Below are 13,178 nucleotides of genomic sequence, written 5' to 3'. Positions count from 1 at the left end.
TTTGAATTTTTCCTGCCCCCTTCCCCCTCCCTGCCCAATATCCTGTGTGAACCCAGAGTGTTGGCAGGCTGTTTGACCGTGGAAGCATCGCAACCCAGCTGATCCTGACTTCATCAGTATCCACAGAGGCATTTCCCACCAGGGGTGTGGGGACTGATCGGGGGCCCAGCAGGCACCCAGCTGATTCTTGTTTCCTTCCCTTCACTGACTCTGGGCACTGAGGCCACTTGTGGCACCTGGTTGGACATTGAACCAGGAACCTGTGCTGTGTCTGGACTCCATGGCTGGTGCAGTTATCTACTGATTACTGCACATTGGCCATTGCCTGGAGACAGCACCTGTTGTTTGTTCCGTTTGAGAGGGAGAAAGTAAAAACAAGGCTAAAATAAATCACGCCTCAGTCATGTTTTTATTAAAATTATGCAGAGTGGAGTGGGGATCTAGGAACTAAATTCCAAAGTTTAAGAAGGATTGATATTACTAATACTCCTTATACAGGATTGACGTATTTCTCAGACTTGGAATGAGCACAGTGGGTTAGCGCTGGACGTTGTGCGACGGCGTAAAACGGCGATAGCGAGTCGGCAGCCCGTTTCACATCTCCTGATTTTTATTTTGTTGACTTCAGTGGAAATAAGAATGGGGAGAGATAGAAAAACGGGCTCCCGATTCGGTATCGCTTGTTTCATACTACCGCACAAGGTCAAGATCGACCCCATTGGTTCTTGATCCTACCCTTACACCAAAAGGGCCTTTGCTGAATTGACTACATTTCATTCCCCCAACACTGAATTTCCAATTTAACAATTTTACTTTTCTTTAAACTATTGAGAAACCCAGTGAAGGGCAAGGCCAATAACGCAGGACATCAGCAAGATTCAGGAACAAGGAGAGGGAAGGCGAGTAGCTGTATCATCAAGCTGGAGTTTAAGATGCCTAAAGACTATAGGGGGAAGGGAAGGGGAGGTGAGTTTAGGGAAAGGCTGAGTTATAATAATAATAATCAACTTTATTGTCATTGTTAGTGCACAAGTGCAGTACAACGAAATGTAGGCTTGCAGCTCCCGAGAGTGTACATTTAGATTAAGACATTTAACATTCAACATACATTTGGCTTGTAATACATTAACATAAACATAATAAAGTGCATTGGCAGATGTGCAGGCTTTAGAGTTTATTTGTAGAGTTCAGTAGGATGACAGCCCTGGGAAAGAAGCTGTTCCTAAATCTGGTCGTTCGGGTGTGAATGCATCTGTAGCTTCTCCCAGATGGCAGGGGGGGCGAACAAACTGGCTGGGGTGGGTAGGGTCTTTGATGATGGTCAGTGACCTCCGTAAACAGCGTTTCTGGTAGATGTTCTCTATGGTCGGTAGCCGGGTGCCGGTAATGCATTGGGCAGTTTTGACTACCCGCTGCAGGGCTTTCCGGTCATAGGAGCTACAGCTGCCATACCATACTGTGATACAGTTCGTCAGGATGCTCTCTATTGTGCAGCGGTAAAAGTTAGAGGATCAGGGGTGACAGGTTACATCCCTTCAGCCTCCTTAGGAAATATAGGCGCTGCTGGGCCTTCTTCACCAGAGAGGAGGTATTGAGGGACCAGGAGAGGTCTTCCGTGATGTGGACTCCGAGGAACTTAAAGCTGTCCACCCTTTCCACCACAGTCCCATGGATGTGGATGGGGGTGTGACTTCTGCCTTTAGACCTCCTGAAGTCCACAATGATTCCTTGGTTTTCTTGATGTTAAGGGCCAGGTTGTTATCGGCGCACCACTTCACGAGATGCTGGACCTCCTCCCTGTAGGCTGACTCATCGTTGTTGTTGATCTGGCCTTCATTGGTAATCAACCTTCATTTCAACACAGTGAGGTGATGTGCAGGAGGGGTGTATTGCAATTTGAACTGTACTGCTTGAAGGCAACAGTTGGGAATCTATACATGAGAGAGAAGTGTTCTATATAGAGAAGATCTGAAAATGATAAATGGTAATTGAATAATTCAATTGAATTGATGTTGACTGGATTGGATGTGTGGAGTGGAATTAGTTTGGATAGAATGCAGTGAATTTGATTGCTTAAAGTGATTTAGGTACAGCAGTGTAGTTATTCTGTTGCTGGACCAGTAATCCAGAGAACGCGGGTTCAAATCCCACCGCCGCAGATTGAGAATTTGAAATCAGTTTATAAAAATTTGGAAATAAAAAGCTAGTATCAGTAATGGTGATGATGAAGCTGTCAAATTGTCGTAAAAACCCAACTGGTTCACTAAAGTCCTTCAGGGAAGGTAACCTGCCGCCCTTACCCGCTCTGGCCTGCTTGTGACTCCAGTCCCACCCCAACGTGATTGGGCAGAAGCATGGCAGATGCAGTATAATGTGGATAAATGCGAGGTTATCCACTTTGGTGGCAAAAACAGGAAGGCGGATTATTATCTGAATGGCAATAGATTGGGAGAAGGGGAAGTGCAACGAGACCTGGGTGTCCTTGTGCACCAGTCGCTGAAGGTAAGCATGCAGGTGCAGCAGGCAGTTAAGAAGGCAAAATGGTATGTTGGCCTTTGTAGCAAGAGGGTTTGAGTACAGGAACAAAGATGTCTTGCTGCAGTTGTACAGGGCCTTGGTGAGACCACACCTTGAGTATTGTGTGCAGTTTTGGTCGCCTTATCTGAGGAAGGATGTTCTTGCCGAGGAAGGATGTTCTTGCCATGGAAGGAATTCAGCGAAGATTCACCAGATTGATACCTGGGATGGCAGGAATGACGTATGAGGAGAGATTGGGTCGATTGGGCTTGTACTCGCTGGAGTTTAGAAGAATGAGAGGGGATCTCATCGAAACTTATAAAATTCTGACAGGACTGGACGGACTAGATGCTGGAAGGATGTTCCCGATGGCGGGGAGTCCAGAATCAGGGGTCACAGTCTAAGGATAAGGGGTAAGCCATTTAGGACAGAAATGAGGAGGAATTTCTTCACCCAGAGAGTGGTGAACCTGTGGAATTCTCTACCACAGAAGGCAGTAGAGGCCAATTCATTAAATATATTCAAGAAGGAGTTGGATGTATTTCTTAAGGCTAAAGGGATCAAGGGATATGGGGAGAAGGCAGGGACAGGGCACTGAGTTTGGATGATCAGCCATGATCGCATTGAATGGCGGAGCAGGCTCGAGGGGCCGAATGGCCTACTCCTGCTCCTATCTTCTATGTTTCTATGACTCTTAACGGCCCTGTGAAGTGGCCTAACAAACCACTCCACTGTATCAAACCACTACCAGCGGTTCAAGAAGAAGGCTCACCACCACCTTCTCAGGGAACTAGGGATGGGCAATAAATATCGGCCTTGCCAGCGAATGAATGACATAAAAGGCTGTGTGGACTGGATTGGGGTGCGAAGGGATTGGTTTGCAATGAATTCATTGAGCATTCTCTGGTTTTCATCCTAGTCTCTCCTTATCTGAAGAGCTTGTCCATGGTTGCAGCAAACAAGCTGCTGCACCTACTGGAAGCCTTCTCGACAACATGGTTCCTCTTCACAGCAGCCCAGAACCACCATTTAGTCTTCTTCCTTCTTGAGGTCTTTAATAACATCATCCAGTACCAGTTTGACGGTGAGTATCTCCTGGTCGTTGTCGCCCTCTGTCTGGAGATTGTATTGTAAATTATTCCGGTTGTCAGAAGAGGCAAAAAAGGAAACTAAATGAATCCAGGGCAGCATAAAAGGCCTGTAATTCGACACTGGCAATCACACTGAGACACTGCAGACTGATTGTTGTTGGAAATAAAAATAAGGTCACACTGGGGTAGTGGGAGGTGATCTTCTGAGGCTGCAGCTGAGGCGCATTGTTAGGACAGTGTAGAGGGAGCTTTACTCTGTATCTAACCCGTGCTGTACCTGCCCTGGGAGCGTTTGATGGGACAGTGTAGAGGGAGCTTTACTCTGTATCTAACCCGTGCTGTACCTGTCCCGGGAGTGTTTGATGGGACAGTGCAGAGGGAGCTTTACTCTGTATCTAACCCGTGCTGTACCTGCCCTGAGTGTTTCATGGGACAGTGTAGAGGGAGCTTTACTCTGTATCTAACCCATGCTGTACCTGCCCCGGGAGTGTTTGATGGGACAGTGTAGAGGGAGCTTTACTCTGTATCTAACCCGTGCTGTACCTGCCCTGGGAGTGTTTGATGGGACAGTGTAGAGGGAGCTTTACTCTGTATCTAACCCGTGCTGTACCTGCCCTGAGTGTTTCATGGGACAGTGTAGAGGGAGCTTTACTCTGTATCTAACCCGTGCTGTACCTGCCCTGAGTGTTTCATGGGACAGTGTAGAGGGAGCTTTACTCTGTACCTAACCCGTGCTGTACCTGCCCTGGGAGTGTTTGATGGGGACAGTGTAGAGGGAGCTTTACTCTGTATCAAACCCGTGCTGTACCTGCCCTGGGAGTGTTTGATGGGGACAGTGTAGAGGGAGCTTTACTCTGTATCTAACCCGTGCTGTACCTGCCCTGGGAGTGTTTGATGGGGACAGTGTAGAGGGAGCTTTACTCTGTATCTAACCTGTGCTGTACCTGCCCTGGGAGTGTTTGGTGGGACAGTGTAGAGGGAGCTTTGCTCTGTATCTAACCCCGTGCTGTACCTGCCCTGGGAGTGTTTGATGGGACAGTGTAGAGGGAGCTTTACTCTGTATCAAACCCGTGCTGTACCTGCCCTGGGAGTGTCTGATGGGGACAGTGTAGAGGGAGCTTTACTCTGTATCTAACCTGTGCTGTACCTGCCCTGGGAGTGTTTGGTGGGACAGTGTAGAGGGAGCTTTGCTCTGTATCTAACCCCGTGCTGTACCTGCCCTGGGAGTGTTTGATGGGACAGTGTAGAGGGAGCTTTACTCTGTATCTAACCCGTGCTGTACCTGCCCTGGGAGTGTTTGATGGGACAGTGTAGAGGGCGCTTTACTCTGTATCTAACCCGTGCTGTACCTGCCCTGGGAGTGTTTGCTGAAATACAGGTTTATTGGAGAGCGAGTGCTGAAGTTGTGGGTGGTGGTCGAGTCCTGGAACCAATGTCGGGTCTTTCAGCGCTCGATCCGACTGGGAAAGTGTTGCCGATGTTCAATGATGTGGGACAAATGTTAAAGTAATTCCAGCAGAGAGGGCTGTGGTTGTGTTGCGTTGGATGCGATTGCTCCTTCCGCCCTGTCTAGGATTTGTGTACGTGCCAGCTGAGTCCACTTGTTGTTGTTACAGGGAATTCAAACCTGGTGTACGCCATCATTCGGAAACGCAATGTGTTCCACCAGCTGGCCAATCTCCCCGCAGACCCTGCTGCAATCCAGAAAGCCCTGCAGAAGAAGAAGAAGACGACGGAGCCCATCTCACGGACTAACTCACAGGAGGGAATTTCCATGGAAGGGTCCCGGCCCGCAGCTCCTGCAGAGCCCGGCACATTGAAGACCAGCCTCATCGCAACACCAGGTACAGTCTCACCGTGACACCGGGTACAGTCTCACCGGGTACAGCCTCGCCGCGGCACCGGGTACAGCCTCGCCGCGGCACCGGGTACAGCCTCGCCGCGGCACCGGGTACAGCCTCGCCGCGGCACCGGGCAGAGCCTCGCCGCGGCACCGGGCACAGCCTCGCCGCGGCACCGGGCAGTCTCAGCGCAGCCCCAGTAGTCAGACCGTGGCCCCTTCCGAATTGGTCAGTAGTGGACCGTTACCCTCCGCACCCACCATTCAGTAGCGGACCGTACTCCCCCCCCCCCCCCCCCCCCCCTCAGTAGCGGACCGTACCCCCCGCCCCCCTGTCAGTAGCAGATGGCCCCTTCTCCTGCTTGAATGGTGCTTTGTTTCTGACTGAGCTCGACTCCTCGACTGTCATCACTCTGTGTTCAGGTATCGATAAACTAACGGAGAAATCGCAGGTATCGGAGGATGGGACGCTGAGCCGGGTGGATCAGGGCCAGGGTCAAGATCAGACAGCCACCCCCGCTGAGGGCCGCCCGGTTACATTAACCAGCGACGCAGAGTCTTCAAGTGGGGTGAGTGGATTCCAGCACCCGACATTATTCCCTCCCCATCTCTTGAAGGTGCTCTCTCATAACATGGTTGGAGGGTGAGAGAGTTGGATCTCAAACCAGCGTACTAAGCTTAAATAAAGGAGACTATGAAGGTATGAGAGCAGAGTTGACTAAAGTGGACTAGGAAAATAGATTAAGGTGTAAGACGGTACAGGAGCAGTGGTATACAGTCAAGGAGATATTTCACAACTTTCAAGAAAAATATATTCCACTGAGGAAAAAGGGGCGTAAAAGAAAAGACAGCCATACGTGGCTAAGTAAAGTAATAAAGGATAGTATCCGACTGAAAACAAGGGCATATAAAGTAGCCAAATCTAGTGGGAGGATAGAAGATTGGGAAGCATTTAAAAGCCAGCAAAGAATAACTAAAAGATTAATTAAGAAAGGGAAGATAGATTATGAAAGTAAACTAGCAAAAAATATAAAAACAGATAGCAAGAGTTTCTACAGTTATGTAAAAAGAAAAAGGGTGGCTAAAGTGAATGTTGGTCCCTTAGAGGACGAGACCGGGAAATTAGTAGTGGGGAACATGGAGATGGCAAATACGCTGAACAAATATTTTGTATCAGTCTTTACAGTAGAGGACACTAAAAATATCCCAACACTGGACAAACGGGGGGCTATGGGGGGGAGGAGCTAAACACGATTATAATCACTAAGGAGATGGTACTCGGTAAGATAATGGGACTTAAGGCGGATAAATCCCCTGGACCTGATGGCTTACATCCTAGGGCCTTGAGAGAAGTAGCGGTAGGGATTGCGGATGCATTGGTGGTAATTTTCCAAAACTCCCTGGATTCAGGAAAGGTCCTAGCAGATTGGAAAACTGCTAATGTAACGCCCTTATTTAAAAAGGGAGGTAGACAAAAGGCTGGAAACTATAGACCAGTTAGCCTAACATCTGTGGTTGGTAAAATGTTGGAGTCCATTATTAAGGAAGCAGTAACAGGACATTTGGATAAGCATAATTTAATCGGACAGAGTCAGCATGGTTTTATGAAGGGGAAGTCATGTTTGACAAATTTGCTCGAATTCTTTGAGGATGTAACAAACAGGGTGGATAAAGGGGAACCAGTGGATGTGGTGTATTTGGACTTCCAAAAGGCATTTGACAAGGTGCCACACAAAAGATTACTGCACAAGGTAAAAAATCACGGGATTGGGGGTAATATACTGGCATGGGTGGAAGATTGGCTATCTAACAGAAAACAGAGAGTTGGGATAAATGGTTCATTCTCGGGCTGGCAATCAGTAACTAGTGGTGTTCCGCAGGGGTCAGTGCTGGGACCCCAACTCTTTACAATCTATATTAACGATTTGGAGGAGGGGACCGAGTGCAACGTATCCAAGTTTGCCGACGATACAAAGATGGGAGGGAAAGCAGTGAGTGAGGAGGACATAAAAAACCTGCAAAAGGACATAGACAGGCTAAGTGAGTGGGCAGAAATTTGGCAGATGGAATATAGTGTTGGAAAGTGTGAGGTTATGCACTTTGGCAGAAAAAATCAAAGAGCAAGTTATTATCTAAATGGAAAGAAACTGCAAAGTGCTACAGTACAAAGTGTTGGTGAAAAATAGATTCACTCGAGTCTGTCTTAAAGTAAAAATACAGTTTATTAACAGAACGTTCTGGGAGAAGAACCATAGACCCCGCAGTCTAGTGATAAGCTTCTCACCGTTCAGTGGTGTCGAAACTTCTTTTATACAGGCAAAACATTACACACAAATGTGTTCATCCAATCACGTTCCCCCAGCAACAATTCTCTTGTCCTCATCCAATCACGTTCCCCCAGCAACAAGGTATTGAAACTTCTTTTATACATTATAGCAAAATATTACACACAGGTGTCTTCAACCAATCACGCTCCCGCAGCAACAACTCCCCTGTCCTCTCAGGAATGATATGGAACCTTCTAGAACTTTGGGCGGTTTTTAATAGTTAATTCCAAAATGGGCAGTTTTGCAGCTACCAATTACTGCAACTCATCAATACACACAATTTTGATTCATCTACTTTGCATTATAGAATAGTAGAATTACATTAATACACCCAAAGGGCTTCCAGCAAATAGTTTGCAGAAGGCTGCACCACTGGATAATTGTGAAATATTTAGTGTTTCCCACATTCAATAACTGTTCAACAATAATGTCAAGCACAATGGTTTTAATGGGAGCAGACACAAACAGTTAATTCCTGCCCCGTCTTAAGCTGAGTTTGTTTTGTCTTGTGCCATTGCTTCTTATTTACAAGTTCACTTCTTACAATACATTATTTAACTCTTTATGTTGTTGCTTTAAGCTATATAATTTTCACCCGAACAAAAGGGATCTGGGGGTCCTGGTGCATGAAACACAGAAGGTTAGTATGCAGGTACAGCAGGTGATCAGGAAGGCCAATGGAATCTTGGCTTTTATTGCGAGGGGGATGGAGTATAAAAGCAGGGAAGTCTTGCTTCAGTTATACAGGGTACTGGTGAGGCCACACCTGGAATACTGCATGCAGTTTTGGTTTCCATATTTAAGAAAAGATATACTTGCTCTCGAGGCGGTTCAGAGAAGGTTCACTCAGTTGATTCCGGAGATGAGGGGGTTGACGTATGAGGAAATGTTGAGTAGGTTGGGACTCTACTCGTTGGAGTTCTGAAGAATGAGAGGCGATCTTATCGAAACATATAAGATTGTGAGGGGGCTTGATCGGGTGGATGCGGGGAGGATGTTTCCACTGATGGGTGAGACTAGAACTAGGGGGCATAATCCGAGAATAAGGGGCTGCCGTTTCAAAACTGAGATGAGGAGAAACTTCTTCACTCTGAGGGTAGTAAATCTATGGGCCTAGAAATTCAGTAGGCCCAGCACCGGAGTTATGGCCAGTTTAAAAATTCCCTGGGGCCCTGGAATCGGCGGTAGACCGGTAGCGCTGCGCCGGCACCGATGACGTCATCGGTGTGCGCAGCGTCCCGGTTGCCATGCCGACGGGCCCCAGCGCCGAAATTCAGTTGCGGCCGCCTCGCCCGTGGCAGCCGCAACTAAGACTCTGGCAACAGAGTCTTACACGACTTTGCGCCGGCGCATAAAGGTGGCGCGGCGGCCGGCCGCTTTCCCACCGGCCGCCTGCCCGCACCTCCCTCCCCGGACTCCCCCACCACCCCCCCGCGGAACAGATGCTTCTCGGCTGCGAGCCCGGCACTTCCCCGAGGTGCCGGGCTCATTTTTGTGGCGATTTTACCGGCCAGCGGGCGGGTGCAGGCAGCTCCTCCTTAACTGAAGGAGGAGGCCTGCACTTCCCGAGCCTGCCGCACCGCATCGGGCGCCGGAATAGCGCCGCAATGCGGCGCGTAGCGCCAGTTTTCAGGTGCAAACACCCTTCAGTAGCGCCGGCAGCCGTTTGGGCGCGGCGCTACTGAATTTTTGGCGCGCGCAGGGGGACTTAGCGCCGGCGCTAACTTTCCGGCGCTAAAGCCCTGGCGCGGCGCCAACTGAATTTCTAGGCCATGGAATTTGCTACCCCAGAGAGCTGTGGAAGCTGCGACATTAAATAAATTTAAAACGGAGATAGACAGTTTCCTAGCAGATAAGGGAATTAGGGGTTACGGGGAGAGGGCAGGGACGTGGACGTGAGTCTAGATTCGGATCAGCCATGATCCTATTGAATGGCGGAGCAGGCCCGAGGGGCCGTATGGCCTATTCCTGCTCCTATTTCTTATGTACTGGGGTCGGTTCCATGGGAACTGGCGTACCTCATCCTAAAGACCATTCCTCGGGTTAGACTCGACTGTATCAGCAAGATAACCGGGGTTATTCAATCTCGAAATAGGTCAAGCTAGTTCTGTGGGAAATTGGATGGCCCTTAATTCATTCTCGGGATGTGAGAGTCGCTGGCATTTATTGCCCATCCCTAGTTGCCATAAGAAGCTGGTGATGGGCCGCCTTCTTGAGCCGCTGGTCATGCGTGGTTTGATACTGAGGGGCTGCTAGGCCACCAGTTGGGTTATTACGACAATCCGACCACTTTACTGATACAGGTAGACTACCCTTTATCCGAACTTCCGAAAACCAAAACCCTCTAAAAACCGAAGGTTTTTTCGGTCAGCGTAAATCGTGCGCACGACATGACCAGAGTGGCACACGACTTACGCTGAGCAGAGGGTCAGCGTAAGTCGTGCGCACGACCCCCCCGCCGACCCCGACCCCCGCCGACTTAACGCTGAGCAGACCTGTTGGTGGAAATACGGAACTTCATTGCATTCCAGGCTAGCAGCGACGGACAAGCCACGACTGCGGACCCCCCCCCGCGGACCGACGCCGACCCACCTTCCGAAATCCAAAATTTTCCGAAAACCAAAACACGGCTGGTCCCGAAGTTTTCGGATAAAGGATAGTCTACCTGTACCAGCTTTTTATTTCTACATTTAATTAAACTGATTTCAAATTCTCCAACTGCCCTGGTGGGATTTGAACCCATGTTCTCTGGGTTGCTGGTCCAGTGACACTTCATGACACGACTGTACCCCTGCTGCTGGAAAGTGCTGTCACCAGAGGATGGGAGAGGGGATCCAAGTCAGGATCGACACTCACGCTCACTCACCAGTGATTCCTGCTGGGTGGAGACGGGATTGGGTTCTGGGTGAAGACGGGATTGGGTTCCGGGTGAAGACGGGATTGGGTGCTGGGTGGAGACGGGATTGGGTGCTGGGTGGAGACGGGATTGGGTTCCGGTTGAAGACGGGATTGGGTGCTGGGTGGAGACGGGATTGGGTGCTGGGTGGAGACGGGATTGGGTTCCGGTTGAAGACGGGATTGGGTGCTGGGTGGAGACGGGATTGGGTGCTGGGTGGAGACGGGATTGGGTGCTGGGTGGAGACGGGATTGGGTGCTGGGTGGAGACGGGATTGGGTGCTGGGTGGAGACGGGATTGGGTTCTGGGTGGAGACGGGATTGGGTTCTGGGTGGAGACGGGATTGGGTGCTGGGTGGAGACGGGATTGGGTGCCGGGTGGAGACGGGATTGGGTGCTGGGTGGAGACGGGATTGGGTTCTGGGTGGAGACGGGATTGGGTTCTGGGTGGAGACGGGATTGGGTTCCGGGTGGAGACGGGATTGGGTTCCGGTTGAAGACGGGATTGGGTGCTGGGTGGAGACGGGATTGGGTTCCGGTTGAAGACGGGATTGGGTGCTGGTTGAAGACGGGATTGGGTGCCGGGTGGAGACGGGATTGGGTGCCGGGTGGAGACGGGATTGGGTTCCGGTTGAAGACGGGATTGGGTTCTGGGTGAAGACGGGATTGGGTTCTGCTGCGATGCCCTCTGCAGTTGAATAGCTTGTCACCACTCCGTCCAGGCCACAGATCTTTGTCCTGGAGCCGCTGGATCTCAAGTGCTCTGTCAGGAGATCCCAGGGGAGCTACCTGAGGTCATCAATAGCAGGGTACTTTCTTTTGTATTTTAACAAATGCTTTCTGCAACATCGCCGCCTTCCTCTCAATAACCGACAGTCAAGGGCTGTGTTAATATTTGCAGCGGGTCCCACACGCAAGGAAATGTTTATAAATCACTGGTCTAGATAGACATAGGCATGAGGAGTGTCCACTGAAGGTGAAGTACAGGGGGCAGTCGGAGCCTGCGATACGTACTCTGGGCCAGGAGCGGAGGGAAGAGAGAGATTGAATACAGTGATGTCGTGAAGTCTGGGTACCTCGTGTTCTGAAATTGTGCCTTTCTCTCTTTTCTATTACCAGGGAGATGCGATTGCTGCCTCTTCCTGCAGGACATTCTGGGTAAGATGAGATTGTGACTCGTGTGCAGCCTGTAGATTTGTTTCTATACGCCCTGCTCTCATCATTCTGTTGTTAACTTTGTGTGGGGTACGGTTTTAGTCTGATATAGTTACTCTCCCTTGGCATTGCACCTGCCTGCAGGCCCCTGTTCAGCGGCTAAAGTGCAGTCAAATCTCTGTATTTAATGTCAGCCGTGGCTCAGTGGGCAGCACTCTCGCCTCGGAGTCAGAAGGTTGCAGGTTCAAGTCCCACTCCGGGGACTTGAGCACAAAAATCTAGGCTGACACTCCCAGGGGAGTGCTGCACTGTCGGAGGTGCCGTCTTTCGGATGAGATGTTAAGCCGAGGCCCCGTCTGCCCCCTCAGGTGGACGTAAAAGATCCCGCGGCCACTATTTCGAAGAAGCGCAGGGGAGTAATCCCCGGTGTCCTGGCCAATATTTATGGACGTGTCTATTCGCAACACCAAAGTTCTGATTGGTCCCCTTGGAGGACAAGCCACACCCAGCAGTTCCTGTGGAATGTGTAATTAGATTCTCCCTGCCTACATGATCAGTTACTTTGCAAAGTGTAATTCGAGCCGTTCTGACTGCCTAATCCACACAGAACAGAGCTCACTTGGAACAGACAGCACTCACCCTCGCGGGTTAAGACCTTCTCCCACCCCCCAAACATGTTCCTGCTCCCAGTGCCCAAGTTCCTGCCCTCCCCCCAAGTTTCTGACATTCTACCACTGCCCTAGTGCCTGACCGTCCCCCACCAAGTTCCTGACCTTCTCCCCTGCCCAATTTTACAACCTTCCCCCACCCGCCCTCCTACCATAGATGGGGCATTGAGCGTGGGTCGCGGATTGTTCACGGGTTTATTGGGTATGAAGTGAATTGTGACAGCTTTCCGAGAAATCAACAAGTTCCAGGGGGGAGGAGAGTGAGAGAGTGGTGCGGGTGTAAACGGGGTGGGGTGGAAGAACGTGATCCGCCTTACCATCTGGATCACATTCTCGCTCTCATACCCCCCCCCGCCTATAGACCTGGATCACGTTCTTTCCACCCCCACTGTGCCCTCCATGCTCATAACCCAGCCCCCACCCGAGTTCCTGACCTTTTTTCCCCCTGAGTTCCTGATCTCCCTCTCTCTCCCCCTCCTCTCGCTCTCTCCCCTCCGATTCCCTCATCCCCACCGATCCGTTCCTCTCCCCTCCCCTGATTTCCCTCTCCCCCCGATCCGTTCTCTCCCCCTCCGATCTCCCCTCTCCGATCCCCCCTCTCCCCTCTCCGATCACCTCTCTACCCCTCTGATTCCCCCCTCCGATCCCCCCTCTCCCCTCTCCGATATGCCCCCTCTCCGATCTC

At 50.4% G+C, this 13,178-nt stretch overlaps 1 protein-coding gene across 1 annotated transcript in view; it reads left to right on the top strand.

Annotated features, from left to right (window-relative positions):
* The window catches only part of LOC147102586 (protein HID1-like), a 173,713-nt gene that overhangs the window by 133,865 nt on the left and 26,670 nt on the right, over window positions 1-13,178 (top strand). Inside the window, exons 13-16 of the mRNA XM_085964084.1 lie at window positions 3,437-3,601; window positions 5,225-5,452; window positions 5,872-6,017; window positions 11,790-11,828. Of these exons, the coding sequence (XP_085820210.1) occupies window positions 3,437-3,601; window positions 5,225-5,452; window positions 5,872-6,017; window positions 11,790-11,828 (578 nt within the window). The remainder of the gene's footprint in view (window positions 1-3,436; window positions 3,602-5,224; window positions 5,453-5,871; window positions 6,018-11,789; window positions 11,829-13,178) is intronic.

The sequence above is a fragment of the Somniosus microcephalus genome, chromosome 21 (genome assembly GCF_052327205.1).
Source record: "Somniosus microcephalus isolate GS21.2 chromosome 21, FLI_Smic_1.0, whole genome shotgun sequence".
NCBI lineage: Eukaryota > Metazoa > Chordata > Chondrichthyes > Squaliformes > Somniosidae > Somniosus > Somniosus microcephalus.
The sequence above is the reverse complement of the archived record's forward strand: the minus strand, read 5'-3'. Positions and strand labels throughout refer to the sequence as shown.